Source organism: Caloenas nicobarica, chromosome 22 (assembly GCF_036013445.1).
Source record: "Caloenas nicobarica isolate bCalNic1 chromosome 22, bCalNic1.hap1, whole genome shotgun sequence".
NCBI lineage: Eukaryota > Metazoa > Chordata > Aves > Columbiformes > Columbidae > Caloenas > Caloenas nicobarica.
The window spans coordinates 2,689,353-2,708,207 of record NC_088266.1 but is presented as its reverse complement, the minus strand read 5'-3'; the positions used below and the strand labels follow the sequence as shown (position 1 = coordinate 2,708,207).

At 43.5% G+C, this 18,855-nt stretch overlaps 2 protein-coding genes across 3 annotated transcripts; one reads left to right on the top strand and one right to left on the bottom strand.

Annotated features, from left to right (window-relative positions):
- Positions 1 to 1,590: 1,590 nt before the first annotated feature.
- OTUD3 (OTU deubiquitinase 3) lies at positions 1,591 to 18,743 on the bottom strand. 2 transcript variants are annotated; one of them, XM_065649967.1, is made up of 8 exons: positions 10,391 to 10,568; positions 9,541 to 9,689; positions 8,737 to 8,849; positions 5,619 to 5,741; positions 4,796 to 4,921; positions 4,133 to 4,229; positions 3,667 to 3,848; positions 1,593 to 3,339 (listed from the first exon to the last, which is right to left on the bottom strand). In XM_065649967.1, exons 1-8 carry the CDS (start codon positions 10,558 to 10,560, stop codon positions 3,163 to 3,165), a joined length of 1,137 nt encoding a protein of 378 aa, XP_065506039.1. In that variant the 5' UTR covers positions 10,561 to 10,568; the 3' UTR covers positions 1,593 to 3,162. The 2 variants fall into 2 exon arrangements, with proteins under 2 accessions (XP_065506040.1, XP_065506039.1); XM_065649968.1 differs by lacking the exons at positions 8,737 to 8,849; positions 9,541 to 9,689; positions 10,391 to 10,568 and adding exons at positions 16,801 to 16,850; positions 18,416 to 18,743 and having other exon boundaries at positions 1,591 to 3,339.
- On the top strand, positions 13,155 to 14,069 carry RNF186 (ring finger protein 186). Its single transcript, XM_065649989.1, has one exon. It carries the CDS (start codon positions 13,155 to 13,157, stop codon positions 14,067 to 14,069), a length of 915 nt encoding a protein of 304 aa, XP_065506061.1.
- Positions 18,744 to 18,855: the final 112 nt, after the last annotated feature.

Genomic DNA, 18,855 nt, shown 5'->3' with positions numbered 1-18,855 from the left:
ACCGAAGCTGATGCTGCCCTCTAAGGTTTGTGCACAGCTCAACACGAGCACAAACCATCTCCGTTTTGTACAACGCTGGAGCACAGGTCGCTCTTCACACACAGTTTCCCTCAATTTCTGCAGCTTCTGAAAATCTTGAAAGCTGGCAGGTGAGCGCACACCCCACAGCCAGATCACAGCCGCAGGAAGGGTTCAGGTTGTCCAGAATCGTTAAATTAATCTGAATTTTGCCTTTTAACCCGCAGCGCACCCCGTACACACAACTCCACTCATGCAGTTCAGCTGGCGCATCTTTGCAACCTTTATTGCACTGAACACCCAAGAAAAAGGAGTTTGGTTTTGTTAACAGAAACAGGTGTTCTGCTGAGAGTCCAGAAGGAGAAAGTGAAACTTCTAATGTGATTTCAACAAAATCCAACGGAAAAGGAATCCAAGAGCACTGCAGATGTGGTGACCATGCATGATGTGACTTCTGCTGCTGTTCAAGCACTGCAGATGAGGTGAACTTCTTAAATAATCAAAAAAACCTTGTTAAATAATCCAAAAAGCAGCTCTCCAGAAGGAATGAGGTACCGCAGAAAGAGTAGCACAGGCAGAAAAGCCCGGCTACACATCGTAAGGCCAAGAAATGCTTACAGACAGCAGATAGAACCTGCCTAAAGGCTGAGAACTTCCAGTTCAACTGGGCTCCTTACCTGCAGGGGCAGGATTTGGAAAAAATAAATCTGGGGAAGACAATGGTGATAGATGGGATGCAGGAAAAGCAGCTTTTTATATGGCCCTGCCACATACTTGCCTTCAAGAGGGACGTGTAGATGAGGTTCTTAGGGACATGGGTTAGTGCCAGGGTTGGGTTAACAGTTGGACTCTATGATCTTGAGGGTCTTTTCCAACCCAAATGATTCTGTGATTCTATGACCCTGCTGGTCCGGCAGCCACCAAAGCTCACCCCCAACCTTCTGCCCACTTGTCACCCTCAAAATGTGAGCAAGCAGCTGGTAAAAAACAGTAATCCTCCCCAAATACCAAGGGAATGCACAGTGCTTATTGTCCCATGACCGCATCGTTAGCTCCACCAAAGAGTAAACATGAGCTATGAATCATGATGTTTCTCTTCTTTTTGTTTCTCGCCTCTCATCCTCCTGCAAGGAAAATCCATGACCTGTTTACGAAGTAAAGTCTCCGCATAAAAGTGAGTTTCTCTGAGGAGTGTTGCATATGGATTGTCTAGAAAAAATACACATTGTAAAGGCAGGTAGAAATTTCAGCAGCTAAAGGAAAAAATAAAAAACAGATAAAGCTTTAACATCTTCGGATACAAAATGTTTTTGCAGGTACGAAGTTATCCTGGCAAAAATAAAGAGAATCTGATGTGCGCTTTCTCCCCATGAAGCCATGACTTACCATTCTTTCCAGTACTGTAATAGTGACTGTTTTGGGAAAAAAGAATTTGAGGAAGTAACACTGTTACAGGCTAATGTTGGCATAAAATGGATTTTACCAAAGTAATTTTTTACTTTAAGGAAGAGTACTGTGAATTCACCTACCACCAGGACTTACAGCAGCACTTAACAAGCTGTTTCACTCGCCAGACACTCTGTCCCACCATAAAGCATACAAGCTGCTTTGTATTACATTTTATTTCCACCAAGCTCATCACAGAAATCAAAGTAACTTCTTCACCAGCATTAAAACCTGTTCTAAACCACCAGTACTTCAAGCAGAGCTCCTTTCTTTTTATTCTTCAAATCCTCTTGATAAACTGTAGCAGAAAACATGAAGAAGTACTAGCTCAGATCTTGGTAGTTCAGTCAAAAAAGGCATTTATATTTCTGTGCTGATTCGGAAATATTGAAGATGATCCATTTTTTTTTTCAAAAGCATTGTTCCTTACTTTCAAAAAAATCTATTTTGTCTCTGCTCTGGCTGATGAGGTGTCTCCTCTTATCTGTTGCATAAGTGCACATGTGCTTTCTTCAAGTTAGTGTTTGATACAAGTCCAAAAACCTGAGTGAAGCTGAAACACTGCAAGCCATAAATTGAGGGCCAAGTCCCAGAGTTCTTACACTTCAGTCCAAATTCCCAGTCCTATAGGGGAAAGCATCACAGGATTCCAGCTGTACATTCTACGGTATTTGGTGACCTTACCGAAGGGGAATTTAAGATTAAAAAGGTCTGACTGATGATGTGTGAAGCAGGCAGGGTTCCCAGGACTCTTGATCCTTTGGCCGTACTAATTTCATTTGGAAACTAATGACTATCAAGTTCCTGGCCTCGACTAAAGCTCTGGAGTAGCCCAAAAGCTCCGGAGTACAGCAAAGGAGATGAGATTCCACATGTCCAAATAACGGCACTCAGCAGAAGCCTACGCCTCCTCATGTCACCTTTCACTACTTCATTAGACTTCACCAAATCAGATTAATTTGCTCTGCAGTCTCAGGAGTCCGCCAGTATTATTTTTTTTTCTCAAAAGGTCTCAATAGTTAGCAAGTGAGCTGATCTCAAACTTAAGCAAGGAACAAGCACGGACACAGCAATCCCATTCTCTCCCTGTATTAATCACTCCTGAAACAGCCCAGTGTGACAACACAGGCAGTTCCATTTAGATTAAAACTTCTCACTGCATTCTTGCATGGGAAAAAAAAATAAAGGAACCTCATGTTTGATACAGTGTTGGCTGACACAGCTTTGGAAAAGATTCTGGAATTCTGTTCCCTTACTTTATTTAAATTTCAACAGAAAAAAATAAAACATGTTCCCGAGTTGAGAACTGTTCAGCTTTTTCTGACAGCAAGGTAAATATAGCTGCTCCAAGCATAAGTAAAAACTTGCTGTAGAAAAAAAATAATTTAAGCACATCAAGAGATGTCAAAGCAAATTGGACACTTTGTGAAAAAAGGGTTCTCACCTTCATCTAACTCCAAAATTACACAAACAAGTCTCTAGTTTTTGTTAAGTTCAAACAGCTCTTCTCACACGCAGGCTGGTGCAGAATTACTGAATAATTGTTTGTCCCACAACCACAGAACCAGGAAGTTCATGTGCGCTCAGAGATCTCCGCAGAAACCATCTTTAAGACAACAATGGGTGCTCGGAAATTTGATTCAGGGGAATTTTGTCTCCATCAGTTTTATTTGCTTTTCTCACTCAGAATACATTCAGTCAGATATTTAGAGCTGCCGTGGCCTTCACTAAGGTGACCTGGTTGTCCGAGTCCCTCTCTCTCCTGCCGCTCTCCGCACAGTCACTCTTGGTGGCCAAGGCCTTTTGTCGGTGCCTTTCTTCCTGCCGCTTCTTCTTCTCCAGCCGCTGCTGTTCCTTCTTTTGTTTCTTAGATACCTGAAAGGATGAAAACACAAAGCTGAAAATACACGTTTTCTGCTCAATTGGGGAAAAACAATATACTGGAAAGGAGACGGGCAGATACCAAAGCAGCTGCCAGAGAATGTTTATTCCAAACTACTTATCAGGACTTAATTTTGTGTCATTTTGGGAAGAGTGCCACACGTCACTAATAAATGTTTGTATCGGAGAAGTCACGGCTGTAGCAGCAACAAAAGCCGGTATTTTAATTCAAATGAGAAGACAGTTGCCAATTAAGCAACCCTAAGCATTCCCCTGATTGTTAAAGGGCGTGCAAATCACAGCCAAACCACCTTCACATACCTTTGCGTTTCTGCTAGCTCGATTCTCTTCACCGGCTCCAGCCTGTCCTTTGCTGTTTTCTGTTTCACCTCGATGTGAGCTCCGATTTCCACAGATTCTTGGACCACTTCCATTTGCTTCCCGCAAAGTTCTGCTACACGAATTCTGCTCTTTGCTCTGGGGATCACATTGCTCCTCAGTACCTACCAAACGACAGAGGTTTTGCGCAGACACACTCTACCCAGAAGCTGTCTCACTGTCGGCCAATTCCTTCTTCCAGAGTTTCTGGAACAGTGTATTTTTTTTTGGCAATCGGATGGTATTTGCCCTCACTAATAACCTTCCTGAGCACAGAAAGGCTGAGGCGGCAGCACAGTGAACAGCAAACTTCAACTGCCACTGTCCTTGCTGAACTGCTGTTTACAGGGAACACTAACGTCAGATAGCATCATTACGAAGCACCAGGTGACAAATTCTGTGTACTTACTGATTCTTTCTAATTCTTTCACTTGCAAGACGGCAAATATTGCAGATTCTATATTGTAGCCTTCCTCTTCCAGAATCTGACTTACTAAATCAGTGTCCTGTCCACAAGAGGAGAAAGATAACATTGAAGAGAGTTCAAATCACTGACATACATTCATTTAACAGCCACATGCATCACTAACTGCTGTATGCTTTTGACCTTTCAATCAGACTGGGTTCCATTTCTGAAAAAGGCGAGGGAGAAAATCTTAAAATCCTGAAGATATCAGGAGAAAAGAATACGCCGTTTCAGTGTAACTGTTTCACTCTTGACCCTTTCTGTTCTCTGCATTTGCGCCATGCAAGCAGCAACCTGCAGCAATCACACAAGCTATCCAGTGACAACAGCTAAGATTCAGATCCTCAAAGGATTTTAGCTTTTAGAAGTTGTTTCAAAGTAATTTTTCTGAGAGACTGGAAAACAAACCTTCCAAAATTATTAGGTGTCCACACAGATTACGTATTTCATCTGCGTTTAAGAGTTGAGTCTAGGGTGAAATGCATCCCTATTTATGGCTGTGGTACTGAAATTATCCAAGACGAATATTTTTTAGAATTTTTCCCAAGGCTACTTCCATGTATTAAGATCTGAACATAAAGCACAAAAGGGCTACTCAATACTTACCGAACATCCACTTGCTTTACACACTTTTTGTACAGCATCTTCACCTTCAACCTCATTTTCAGAGTCACGCTTTTGAGGCTTCACTTCTTCCTCCTTATTAGAATTCGAACCATTTTTGCAAAACATCTGCAAAAGCAAAGCCCAGCAGATCACACAAGCATGCAGCAATTTCATCATCTACAGTAAAAAAACCTGACATCATCAGAAATTATAATAATTACGGCACACTTTTGTCAGAAATATCCTGTGTCAAAGCATCTTAGAAACTGGGTAACTTCCATCATCACTGACACAGTTTCCCATGACTTGTACACTACTGAGCAAACCCTCACATACTACAGGATCATCAATGCCAACGAAAAGTCACTGGCTTTTGAAATGAAGTATTAATTTATTTTACAATGCCACAGATTATACAGTTGTGTGCAGAGAACTTCAAGGAAAGCACAGCTTAGTCCTTAAAATGAAAAAGTGAGATATGAAGATGGCTGTTGTACCCAGCTGTTTAATTTCTGTCTCTTTCCTCCCTTTATTTTTGCACTTGAGGTGCATGAGTATGTAATTCAGGTGGGGTTGCTTCAAGGCATCTACAGCATCAGATTTGGGATTGATTTTCAGCCCAGTAATTCAAACACTTCACTGCCCATCTCAGGAGAACAGGCAGCACTACTTACAACGACCTCAGGGGCTTTTTGATCCTCAGCATGAAACAGGGACCAAACTCTTTTCTCAATCTCAATATAAATGAGAAAGGAAATCAAGCAGTAAGAGTCATGTTTTATTTATCACCCATGGCTGGCTCAGGTCACCTGTCATCACTCACCTCCATCTGAAGATACGCTGGAGCTTCAGAATCGTCACTGATTCTCCTCACGCTGTCGTAGTGCTCTCCGTACCGATATGCAATATGCAGCTCCTTCGCATTGGTTTTGTCTGTGCCCTGAACCTAAATGAAACAAACAAATCCCAAATGAGGATTCGCAATCAACTTCAGCATCCTATTTTTCAAAGTATTGGGTTTTTTTGAAGCAATGATAAACACTGTGATCAGAAGCAAAGTACGTAGCTCCTGAAGCATCTTTAAACAGGAAATGCTGACCTAAGGATCCACACGTGCCCAGATACACAACGCTGGGTCAGTTACATCCTAACAAACAAAATATTTCAGTGGAAAGCTCAGAACTATTTTCTAAACTTTCTACAAGAGCTATTAGTTTTCTGATCGTCTTCCCAGACCCAGTTTCAGTGACAGCTCCCATTCAGTGTACACCACCTTTTTTACTTCAAATATGAGGAAAAAAAGAGTCAGTTCAAGTTATGACCACAGTGGAAACCGTCACCCAGGGTAAGTTTTGGCCTGCAGTCGGACAAGATGCTGTTTTAACAGTTAGCGTGCAAAGTGGATATGTTTTGTTTTTAAAAGAAAGACTAATAGAAATAAAGCCCAATAATGAAAATGTATTAACCCCATTCAGGAGCACTGTTAACAACCAAATGCTCTTTTCCTTTGTCAGCACCATGTCCACCAGTTCCTGTAGAAAATTCCTGCCCTGAGTATTATCTCTACTGATGCAAGAATAATTCCTACCCTGATCATCAGTGTCTCAAACTATTAGTTAAAAGCTACACAGCATTCCAGCTCTTGTGAGGAATGCAGAAAATCACACTGCATTTGCAGATCTCCTTTCCTTACCTGTCAAGCCAGAGTTCAAAGATCTGACAGCTTTCCTGGAGAAGATGTCAGTAAGCAAACGACAAGAAATGCTTGCTTTAGGGCTCCAGAATTTCCCAATCTTTTTACGTCTTCGAATCGGCTTATGCCGACTTACAGAATTTACACCAAGTCACCTTTCAAACACGTCTGCAGTTTGTGTTGCACGGATTTCACAACAGATATTCTCCATTCATCTACTTTACACTTGTTCACCTTTGAGTTCCAACTCAACACTTGGTTATCCTATTAAGTTATTCAACATGTTGGATCTCAATAAGATTTATTTTTGACCTTTCTCCTCTGCCAGAGCTTAAATAGGTATCTAAGAAAGCCCAAAGCTCTCAAATAATCATTCTGAAAATTAGCCAATTTAGCTCTCAGTCGTGAAGCCTCTTTTTGCATGATCCTTCCATAACACACTAGAAATGTAAGTAAAAGACAGCTGCAGATCAAAAAAGGCAAAAATACTGAAAAAAGGTAAGCAGTTATAAAAGAAGCCAATAAAGTAACCCATATATCTGACCTAACTTGAAGCTCTACATTTACAGTCACTATCAAAAAAGGAAAAGGGTGTTTAAAGCCCTAAAAAGTCAAGCTCCAAAGAGCTGCTGCCTAGGCCAGAGCTTGAGAAAGAGCTGGAGGTCCTGAACATTTCTGCTCACGCTATTCCAGCTCAGCTGCAGCATATGCAAATGGTTCTCTTAAAATTAAAGGGTAACTCACCATCTGCTTTAGACTTAGGACCAAAGGAGATATTCACACCATCTGCTTTTTTAGAATCTAATCTAAAGTTTTGCTGGGGCTCCAAAGCAGAGAGCAGGATAAAAAAAAGTACGTAGATACATAGAAAATTAAGAAAAAAGGTGTTCTGGGTTAGTTAAGTCTAACAGCTTGCTAACACTGTCACCATGTTGTGGTCCTCTACATTATTTGACACCCTGATGTGTCCTCTGTGCAGGTAGGAGACTCCTTATGGTGCAACTGTTAACAGCTTTTTACTTATGCCATTCTCAAGAGCCTAAGACAACCTTTCACTGAGAATACCACACTCAGGCAAGGCAGAATCTCACCACAAACTCTGTATTTACAAACCTGGAAAGGTCAATGAATGGGGGAAAAAAAGAGTTTAAAGTTTTTGAGAGGATATAAGAAATATTGATAAGGGATAAGTACACAGAGGTGAATATCCAGTTCAAGACACAAACAGCACCCCCATGAACGGTCCTGCAGGGTCGTTACCTCTGTTCACCCTCACAGGTCAAGCACTCATTTGTGTAATTGTCAGGTACACGTTAAAAAAACCAAAACAACATGTAGGTTAGCTGTCTTACTGCCCATGGCTGCCATATAAATAAGAGTTTAAACTTGTCTGAGTTCAGGAATCCACCTGACACTGTTTCAAATGTATTTAAGACACCACTGAGAGCTTTCATCTGGTCTTTTATCTTTATTGTCCAGTTTAATCTATATACTTCATTGGTTCTGCCTGTAAATTGGGGCCAGAAACAATCCTGCCTTCAACACAGGTTCACGCTTGCTTAATGAACAGGCAGAGATCAAGGGTGGACCCATTCCAGCGTGGACTTTTCACAGAAAAACAACAAAAAAGAGAGCAGGAGGGACTTGATGGATTAATTGTTCCAGTGCCCTGCTGTCACAGGAAACCAGACACATGGCCCTTTCCAGAAGATGATTAAACAGCACCTTAAGGTTTTAAAAATTCTTCCCTCTTCTGCCCAGTGCAGAACCTCATTTCTCCGACCGTCAGAAACCTTCTCATTCCAAATCCCACGCAGAACTGATGGAGCTCCACTCCCATACACCGCAGGGATTGGCTTGCTATACCTTCACTTCCATATTTCTGCACCTTATCATACAGGTTTCCTTAAGCCTGGCTCAAATTCATGTGAGAAAACCCACCTAATATGTAGTTCAATCTTCAGGAGAGAAAAAACGTATAAATGAAACCAGCAGCTGAAAACCAAATTAAAACATGCTGCTCTGTCTCCTCATAATTATCTTTCAAGCAGCCATTGTTTTCTTTCATCCCCTCCTAGCTGAAATCCAGAGTGTTTTCCTTCAAGGCTGAAAAAGCAAGTGCAGCTCCATACCACACCAAGCTAACTGCGGCTGCTGACAATTCTCTTTTAATACATCAGGAAGTTTCAGCACTATTTGTATTCACCAGCTAAAAATTAGGGCAAAATATAGAAGTTTTGTTTCTCACCTGCCACAGTGGAGTATTAAACTGATGAATAACCACATTGATTTGATTGTTCCTTGCAAAGGCCACAATAGCATCGTTGCCAGCAAAGGTACCAGGCTTTGCCAAATTGGTAACTAAAGGAAAAAACATTCAGAAGAGTTGGAAACCTCATTTCTGACACTTTCAAAAGCACTGGAGGGATAGTGAGTAACAAAAGTTCAACACAAGCCCAAGAAATTCTGGAAAGGAAAACCCAACTGTGAGACAGTGACTGCTGAGGCAAGAATTTGGCAGCGACAGAAGTTAATGCATTTTGAATGACCACAGAAACCTCCAAAAAATGCAGTAAACTCTTCGATTATACAAGGCTGTCAGCTCTGCGTTAGCTCGGAAGGAAGAGTGCCACGTACTAAATGCATCACCGCATGGTACTTGGCACATCCCTGAAGCTGTGAAAACAAAGGCCAAGTGCCAAGGAGAAAAAGAAACCCACTCCACACCCACCAGTGTTCAAGGAGAGACAGACTACTTTTGCAAGTTTGTTTTGTAAACACCAATTTTTTACTCCTTGCCTTTTTTTTTCCTCTTTCCTTCTCCAAGTTTCTCCTAAAAATAAACAATTTCCAAGACAAATATAACACAAGTTTAATAGCTCATCCTTCTGCAGAAACATAACAGAGAGAAATGTAAATTCACTTTCTGAAAACTAGAGAGGAGCCATAACACAGTTCCAGCAGGAGGAAATGTTTAGTAGGAAGGTGCTTAAGTGAGATTTAATCACATTACACAATAACACCTTCCGTTAGCGTCCTGCAGAGACCGTACCATGTTTGTCAAAGGGCACATCATCCTCCACAAAAGGCTCAAAATCCTCCCGCTGCTTTATCATGTAATCCACCGTTTCCTGGCGATGTCTAAGGTGGTTTCGTGAGTGCCCCTCGAGCTGGTCACCAAGTGCCCGAAACAAACAGTTGCTACAGAGAGAGAAACCACAAGTTAGTGTGTCTGAAACTGAGCTAACATATACATCGCTACATAAATGACCCCAGCAGAGTGGTGGAAAGTATAGAGTGTTAAAGGAAAAGAAAAAGAGCTGCGTCTTTTCTGCCCAGGAAGTTCAACAAGGATATGAATATGAAGTAGCACCCATTCCTTGTACTTTGAACAGCTGCTGCTATTAGAATAATTGCTGGCAAGAACATGAGATTTTGAGCGAACATGTCATCGGCTCCAACGAGTCGAGGGCAGTAGGAGCACTGAGCCAAACTGTCTTAAACCGACACTGAAACAAATAACACAACAAATGACAACCCAATGATGTACCAAGCAATTTCTCAGCAGACACGTCTAATGCCCTTTTCACCTAGTACTTATGGACCCTCCTATGCTTCACTCAGCAGGCCAGAGCCCCCAGCCCCAGGGGACACAGGCCCTGCACAACCACAGGGCCGAGATCGCTCGATCCCTGTGGGGTATAGAGGGGAAGCCCCCATCCCTGTGGAGCACTGGCCTCACTCAATCCCAAGGGGAAAGCCCTCAGCCCCCTGGAACACAGACTCCCCACGACCCCGGGGAGAAGAAAGCTCCCAGTCCCTGGGGACAGGAGACCCGGGGACAGGAGGTCGGTGGAAGTGTCAGCCCCAGGGGTGCCGGCGAGACCCACCGCAGCGCTCACCCATCGCCCGGCACCTCCCGCAGCTTGAGACCGAGGGCCCGGAGCTGCCTGGCGAGGCCCCCGCCGCCAGCATCGGGGTCCGGAGCCGCTCTGGCGGGGAGCTGCCGGGGCCGCCGCCCCTTCGCGGCTCCGAGGCCCGGCCGGGCCTTGGTCGCCTGCTTGCGGGACATCCTGCCGCCCGCATACCGCGCCTGCGCACAACGGCGTCCCTTACGTGACCATCGAGAGCGGAGCGAGAGCAGAGCAAGAGCGGCCCCAGCGCGGCCGTTCTACCCTCCGGCACGGCGTGGGGAGTCCTCCAGGAGGAGGCGGGAGGCGAGAGGAAGGGGTCCCAGGAGGGAAACTGAGGCAGGGGGTGCAGAGGGCTTTAGGGATCAAAGGCCCTTTGCTAGGGGAAGCGGAGGGCTTTAGGGATCAAAGGAAGAGGGGAGCAGATTGACTACCCACGAGGTGGCACCATGAGAACACAGTTATGCTAACAGGGGAATCAAGAGAAGTTTTAAGTCACTTTTTTTTTTTTTTCCTAAATTCCTCTTGTCACAACAATCTGAAACACAGCTTAAGCACAGGAAAAAGCTCACAGGACTATCGGCAATATTTTGACTATTATTGTGCTCAAAGCCCTACGGCAAGCGAGGATTCTGCCCCGAAGTGACACAACTGCTCTTTTATATCCATTTCCTGCCATAAACAAGCCCAGGAGAAGCCCACAGAAACACATTTTCTTGTGCAAACGTACTGAAATAGGAAAACAGGATGAGTATATAAACTGACTGCAAATGATTAATGAAGCGGTAATTAGCCTAAGCGGCATTAAAGGGCTATGTGAGCCAGCGAACAACAGTTGCGACACAAAGGACAAATCCACGGCAAAATCAGGGCAAGTCCCGTGATACTTGGGGGAAAATTTAATCAATGGAGGACAACAACAAACAGATGTTTTTATCTCAATACAAGCAATATAACCGGAGCAAAAAAACCACACGCTGCTGTAGCAAAACCAACTGCACCCCAACCAGCTCCGAATTTCCATCACGTACCGTCGGAAGGCACCCGACGGTCACCCGCTGCGAGAAGAGCGAGCAAACACACACAGAGGCATGTAGTAAAGTTTTTAAGTCAGGGGTGTAGTTGCCCCTCTTGGGTGTCTGGTCCAGCTTCCCAACATCTGCCAGACAGTTTCACCCTGTTCTAATGATTAAGAATCTGTAAATATTAAGACAGTTCCATGTTGGAAACGGGAACTGACAGACTAAATTTGAAATTTCTAAAGCGTTGTAAAAATGGCAGGTGTGTCTTCTACTTTCCCAGATCTTTTCAAGTGTTAAGCTACTAATAAAGAGGTATGTGAAATGCAATAGAAAATTCTCCTATTTTTAAACACAAATGAGCCTTGCAGTTCACCAGCTCACTTCCAGACATTCTTGCACTTCAACTACGAGTCCCACTTCTGCAACCAAAAGATCTTCAGGCTTCTAAAATGTGTGGTCACCCAAAAGTCCACCAAATGCTGCCACACGCCACGTCGGCAGAAATACAGCAGGAACGCCTAGACACTTTCCCGAAGGTTGCTTACAACAAACCTCCTGTTTCTCGGCAAAGAACAAGCTCTTCTCACCTCATCCTCCCCATCAGCGAGTTCATGAGATTAGAGTCTTCCTGAACTCCGTGTCCTCCTGAATTGCGGTTGTTTCATTTTTTTTTCTGCTGCTCCTGTGCTGGAGGGAGTGGCTGGTAGCACAGACAGCATGAGTGTTCAGGTGCACTTGAGGCTACAGACTGTGTGTCTTCCACTGGTAATGCTGACTGAGTCCAGCTCTTTGGGATTAGCGGCCTTTCCTTCCTTCCACAGGACTCTTACTGAGAAACCATCTGTATTTTACGCCTCAAATAAAAAGGCGGAGAGAAATTAAGAGTGAGGGATTTTGTTCAGGCTTTTTTTTTTCTTTTTCAGCTGAATATTCACCAAACCACCTAACAGAAAGGCATTCCTGAATGCATGAGGTTGTCCTGAAAATGCAAAAAAAAAAAAAAAAGATGGTCCTACCAAGACACTAACCTTGCTTTTAATTTCCAGATCTCCCCCGTGGGCTCTGTGAGACCGTAAGTCATGCTTCTGTCTGCACCTGAAGCCCTCTGGTGACTGAAACCAACAGGGACACTCCTACAATAAGAGTTGATAATAATCGGGCATTCAACACCCAATATAAATAACCTACATCTCATTCTATACTTTGTGCTGTAGGATAACAGCTCTAGGATAGTGCGTATTACTAAAGCAAGAGCAGACTTCCTACCCAGAGCACGCAAAATCGGTGGTACTCACATTCTCTCTAATCAAAGCACTGCATTCAGCACACTGATGTAATTATTAGATAATTCCCCTGAATCTGCCACTGTCCAGCAAAGCAGTGGTTAGAGACCGATGAAATTGCTTTTAACAAATAAAGTACTAATTTAGTAACACAGTAGTGTCTGGCTAGCACAGTTACCAAAGCTGCAGTCTGTTAACACCATGAGATCACCTCCTGGACAGGAATTGCTCGGGGATATTATCAGCTGTTGTAAAATGTCTTGGCCATGAAGTTAATCATTAACTCAGGTCCACATCTCATAAAAACATCGTATTCTAAGAGCTCAACATGCTTAAAGCTGTCACTAATCAATCATGCATACAACAGGAATAAAGCAACTTATAAAAGGAGCCAGAAACTCGGCAAATCCTTCAGCTAAGGGAAGACAAACTGCACTGAGGTTTATCTCCATGGAGGAATCCACTGGCAAGCTGGATGAAAATGGATCAACAGCTCCAGGAGCAGTGCAGGCTGAAAAGGACAGTCCTGCACCCGCTGCGGAACATGCAGAAATGAGCAGAGCAGGAGCCCCAGCAGAAAACGCTACAGACATGAAGAGGCTGGAACTCACTGAGCAACACAGTAAAGAAATGCAGAGACCTTCAGGCACAGAGCAAGACAGTCCCGATGCCTTTAAGCCAGCAATTTTGGAAGGAGACTGGGCAAACTCCAAGCCTCTTGTTATGCTAACGAACTCAAACTCTCCCAAAGCGTGCAGTGTGGATGTGAATCAGCAGTGTCCAACCACAACGTCTATCGATATGGACTGCCTGATCTGCTTCAACAAGTACAACATCTACAGAGTCCCAAAGTTCCTGGACTGCCAGCACGCCTTCTGCGCCATCTGCCTCAAGCTGATCCTCAGGAAAGAAGAAAACACCTGGATCATCACCTGCCCCCTGTGCCGAAAAGCCACGTCTGTGTCAGGAGGGCTCATCCGCACACTTCAAAATAAAGAAGATATCATGGAGCACTTGGAAAACCCCGATTCAAATGCTGAGGTGCATGTCTCTGCCATAGGGCTGGACAGCAACAGCTGGACTCACAGCAGCCAAGACACTTTATACAGAGACGAAAATGTTCCAGCAGACAACAGACTAGCTATCCAGAGACTTGTGCTGCTCCTGCTGCTTGTGGTGATCCTCACCATCCTCATCCTCCCGTTTATATACTCGGGGCTGATAAAATGGGTAATTTGTCTCATGCTCACTTTGGGGTTGGTCCTGTCTATGGTGCTTTGCTGCACTCCAAAATTATACTGGTGGTGTAAGAGGGACTCACTTGCCTCCAGCCAGAAGGAGACCCACATCGCTGCTATTGCCTGAAAACGGTTTAACGTGCGCGATAATGGACCGGTCCTGCCTGCCAAGCTGCATGTCAGGTGCGCGCGCTAGTCAGTTATTGGACTTTGAAAGCAATTGTTCCTGTAATAAATCCAACGGGGGCTAAGCTGGTGCAATGGCAATGCACAGTGGTGTTAAATTTCATCCACGGAAACATAGTAGAATATTTATGTGTTGATATTGACGAGATATAAATTGTAGCTTTTCCACACAATTTTTATCCCAGACTAATAATTTTGTTGTTTTGCTTTTGTCATGTTGTTCTTGTTTGTGTCATCCCTGGATTAGTACTGCAGAACATTATCTCAAACAACTGACAGATGATGTCCTGTGAAAACCCCTACCTGAGGTTGTGTTTTCCAACTTGCTTAACATACATACACTTTTTTTGGTGACAATGTGTGGAAATACAACTGCTAAACCAGCGACTGGGTGCCTAGCCTCAGTGAAAGACAGGAGTTGTAACCCAGATTATCACTTTAATCTCTATCACTGCCCAAATGGTTGTTGGGAGAGACGGGAAGGTGGGGCTGGGACAAGGAGACGCCAGTTGGTGCCACCTGGTGCCCACCAAACTAGAGAGGGAGAGGCAACATCAACACTCCTAATCTTGAGTCTGTGGCTTGCAAAGGGCAAGGCTCTCAAAAATTCACGACACTCTCAAATTCCCTGTGTTACTTAGCACAGAAATAGTTCCTCACACCTAAACGCCTTTTTCTGGCTACCCACATCACCCTCCTTCTTGCCGTCTCTATATTAAGTATGATATTGCCCTTGGAGATGCCTATAATTCTCCTCCTAAACTGAAATCTGTCCATCGCTATGCCACACTACATGTGATATTTTTATATGGAATATGTCCATTAAAGTTGAACAATGTTAATTGCTCATTGATTTCCGTGTTTCAATTCCTCACTGATAATTAATGTCAAAACATTTCAGTTTCCTGACTGAAAGGAACTACAGCTGAGAAAGCATATTAGGGAATCCGTACAACTGAGTTGGTGAGTGAAGCAAAAAAGCACCGTGTTGGGTTTTTTCCTTGAATAAAAAAAAAATACTTAGTTGCTACGAAAATATCCTATAACCCAACTAAAATTAAATTGGAAAAAAACTGGGAGATTGCGCTAGTTAAGTTACATTTTTAAGAGCACCATGGATCTCAGCAGACCTTGGATCAGGCCTGCGGTAAATATTTGTGTTCGATAAGAATGGAAACTGAAGTACTCCAGTTGCTCAGTGTATAAATATACATAGTGTCTCACCAGCAGATAAAACAGATTAGGCTAAGAGGGTAAGGAGCTGCTGTCCTCCTGGAGTCTTGGAAAAAACAGGCCTATTTTCTGCCTAAGAACACAAAGCTTCAAGGGAAATAAATGCTTTTTTTTTTCCCTCACATATTTGGACAGCAACTGGCCTATTGCAAAGTACATATGTAGTAACATTTGCTAATAACCAAACAGAAAAAAGCTTTGCAATGGGTAGAAGACAGGTAGTTTTAAACCCAAATACTGTATTATTCCAAATACAAAAAGATTGGACCAGATACTCAGCTGGACTGAAAATAATTTCAGAAACTCTCGCCACATCTTTCAGCTCATAGACAATTTTCCTGTCGAGTTCCCTTCACCAGCACTGATGGTACAGTGGTACACTGGTACAGTGCAGGTGTGTAACAAATATATAAATATTGGCCTGAATGTAGTGTGCATGAATGCATCAGAGTAGATATCTAGTAGATAACTAATTGTGTGTTAATTGCTGCAGAACACTGATCTCATTCAAACGACCAGATAGCAAGGAAGAAACAGACTGTCCTAAAGATAAGATGACAAAGATGAACTGGACTAGAGCCATAAAATAATCCCAATTAAACAAAAAAAAAAAAAGAAAAAAAAATATTAAACTTGGGGAATTTTGTCTAAGAGGAGAAGAGACCAAGCAAGATATCCAACACCACCAACTCCAGAAGGGTGTAGAAGTCGTACCCAGTATTGGTTTGCCATCAACAGTCAAGAAATGTAATGAAGATTTTAAAGGCAGAGTCCTTTGTCCACTGTATCACTCACAATGGAGCCTGGCCAGCCCATGTGGGCATGTCAGCACGTGGATGTGACCAAATTAAACCAGAGAATTAACGTGAACAGGAAAAATTGGGTTGTTACACATCACCCTGCCTTTCCAAAAGGGTGCATACAATTTTATTACACCAATTTCTACAGTGTCACAAAAATGGCCAACAGAAAAGGGCCTCCTCAAGGCAGCACGCACCAGTGGGAAAGAAGCAGGCGTGCTGTGCCACAGCCTGTGAGAGACTGGCCCTCCAAACGAACCCCTATGGATCCAGATCGCAAGATTATCAGCCCTGCAAGCCCAGGTCTCCACCCCCACTGCTTTGTATCAGCACCTTCCAAACCTGCGTTCAGCAGTTCAACTGAAATGTTGAACCCGCTGATTCAGAGTTCACGGATGTTGGCGGGAGTCATTAGGCCCTAGAAGCCGATATCTTTACAACAGCTGTTGATTCTCATCTGACAAGATAAGGCCCAATGACAATGCAAACTTTTGAAGGAACAACCAGGTTTATGGAGAAAAGGCCAACAGAACTGTATTCCTATTCCAAAACGTAAAGGATTTGCTTGTACTCAGTTTTAACTCACGCCATGCTTTTTGGGAAGAAAGTTTCAGTTCCACATTACCTTGCCCTGCTTACCTTATGTAGCCAGCTCCCAGCTTCATAGTAATGAGGTGACACGTGGGAGCCTGAAAAAGAGAGGGTCATAATGAGAAATGGGCCCAGGCAGTAACATTCAAACTCAATAAATATCAGAGAACAGTGATTTACAGAGACAGAATCCCATTGAGACATTAAGAGCATGATAAAACCCAGCAGCAGTATTTAAGGATTATAGTCTGTATTGATGGAATCCTGGACCAGAAACTTCCAAGGTGTTTTGTTTATCAACACATTTACACAAGCTGGATTTAATTCAAAAACCTTTTTCTCATGCTCTGCTTCCACTCTGTCCCCTGCCCACAGGACCCCTCCCAAAGCCACAACCTTCCCAATCCCAATCCCTTTTCAGGCTTCTCATCAACCACCACCATCACCACCCCAGTCACTAGTTACTTATGTAAGAGAATGCCAGAAAAAATCTGAGTGTAGGTGTTCTAAATTACTGTTGAATATATGTCTCACTATATCTACAGAACTTTAAAATATCCATAATTGTACTATTTGATTACTATTAAACTATACAATAAGATCCCAAGTTTACAACGTCTGGTAAAACCCATTCCTAATTGTCATTCCACTCATGTTTTGGTCCACTGTTAACAGCTCTTCTGCATTATCACGCAGATAAAAACAGGCAAAAATAAACACGGAATAAATATTAACAATACATTTCACACTTCCACATCACTCGGATTCTGCACAAAGAGAACTCTACGTCCTCAAACACGGAACTGTCAAATCTACCAGAAACTAATTTGCAGATTTGGGTCTGAGAGCACAGATTTGTGTCCAGGCAGTTCCTCGCCTGTTACGACTTGTCCATTGTGTTGTGCAGTTACTGAAGTCACAGGTAAAGCAGACACCTTCTGCACCCTAACCAGGACCAGCAGAACCTTCTGAACTTCAGTGTCACATTTAATGACTATATGATGCTGCTTAAAATACCTACATGTAACATGAGTACTTGTGTGAGTAATCCTAAGGGGGTCTAATATTAACAAGCAACCAGGACATGGTATTTGCCTTTAAACAGAACTGGATTTTTTTAAAACTGCTTTATAACTAAGTTGCAAATAGCACATTTTAAAGTATAAATCGTTTACCCAAGCTACCAAGCAACCAAAACTAGTTTTGCTTTTGTGAAATGCAATTATATAGAAAAATGACTCTCCTTCTCCAGAAAAAAATTGTTTTCTCCAAAATTTACTATGCATTGGATTTGAGGTTCCAGCCTGAGACTGCTCTCAGAGCAAATGCATTTCTTAAAACCCCCAAAACACAATGCAAAAGCCTTATGCTCCAATAGCTGAACCAACTCCAAAGCCTCAGGAATTAGCAAGGTTAATTAACCACAATGGAGTGAATCCTCCCAAGCTGCCTGTGCCAGTTACCTCCCTGTTATCAGAAGCAACACATACATAGCCCTCATATTTGCCTGATGAGTGCATATATATATATATGTATATATGTATATATATATGTATATATATGCACACATATACTTCAGCTTCTGTTCATATGGCTTTGGGACCCCACCCAAGACACCACAGATGCTTTAATCTTCCTCAGGGTCACCCTCAGAGACACCAACCTGTCCTGCACAGAGGTGGCAAAGAAGTCTTGAGGCAGCAACCCGAGAGCATCTTCACCAAATGCACATCCCTACCTCTGTGACCCTCCCTCGGAGAGGGAGAAGCTCTCACAGGAAAGAAGAGCCTCAAAAATGTCTGGGGCCCAGGTGGGCCTAAACCCCGAGTGAGCCACCAACGTGGTGGCCAAGGCCCACAACGGCAGATGAAGGTGGGCAAAGTGGAAAGAGCAGCTATACCCATCTCATGGTGGAGATGGACCTACCACCACGGCCGTGAAGGGGCCGGGAGCCGGGAAAGGGCCGGCCCGGGGTTGCCCGCCTGCCCTCGCCATCACCTCAGCGGCTCCGCTTTCCGCAAGCTACGCACCTCGCTACGCCGATCGCGTAGGAGAGCGCAGGAGCGCCCAGCGCAGCGCGCCGGCCGTACGCAGATTGCGTAG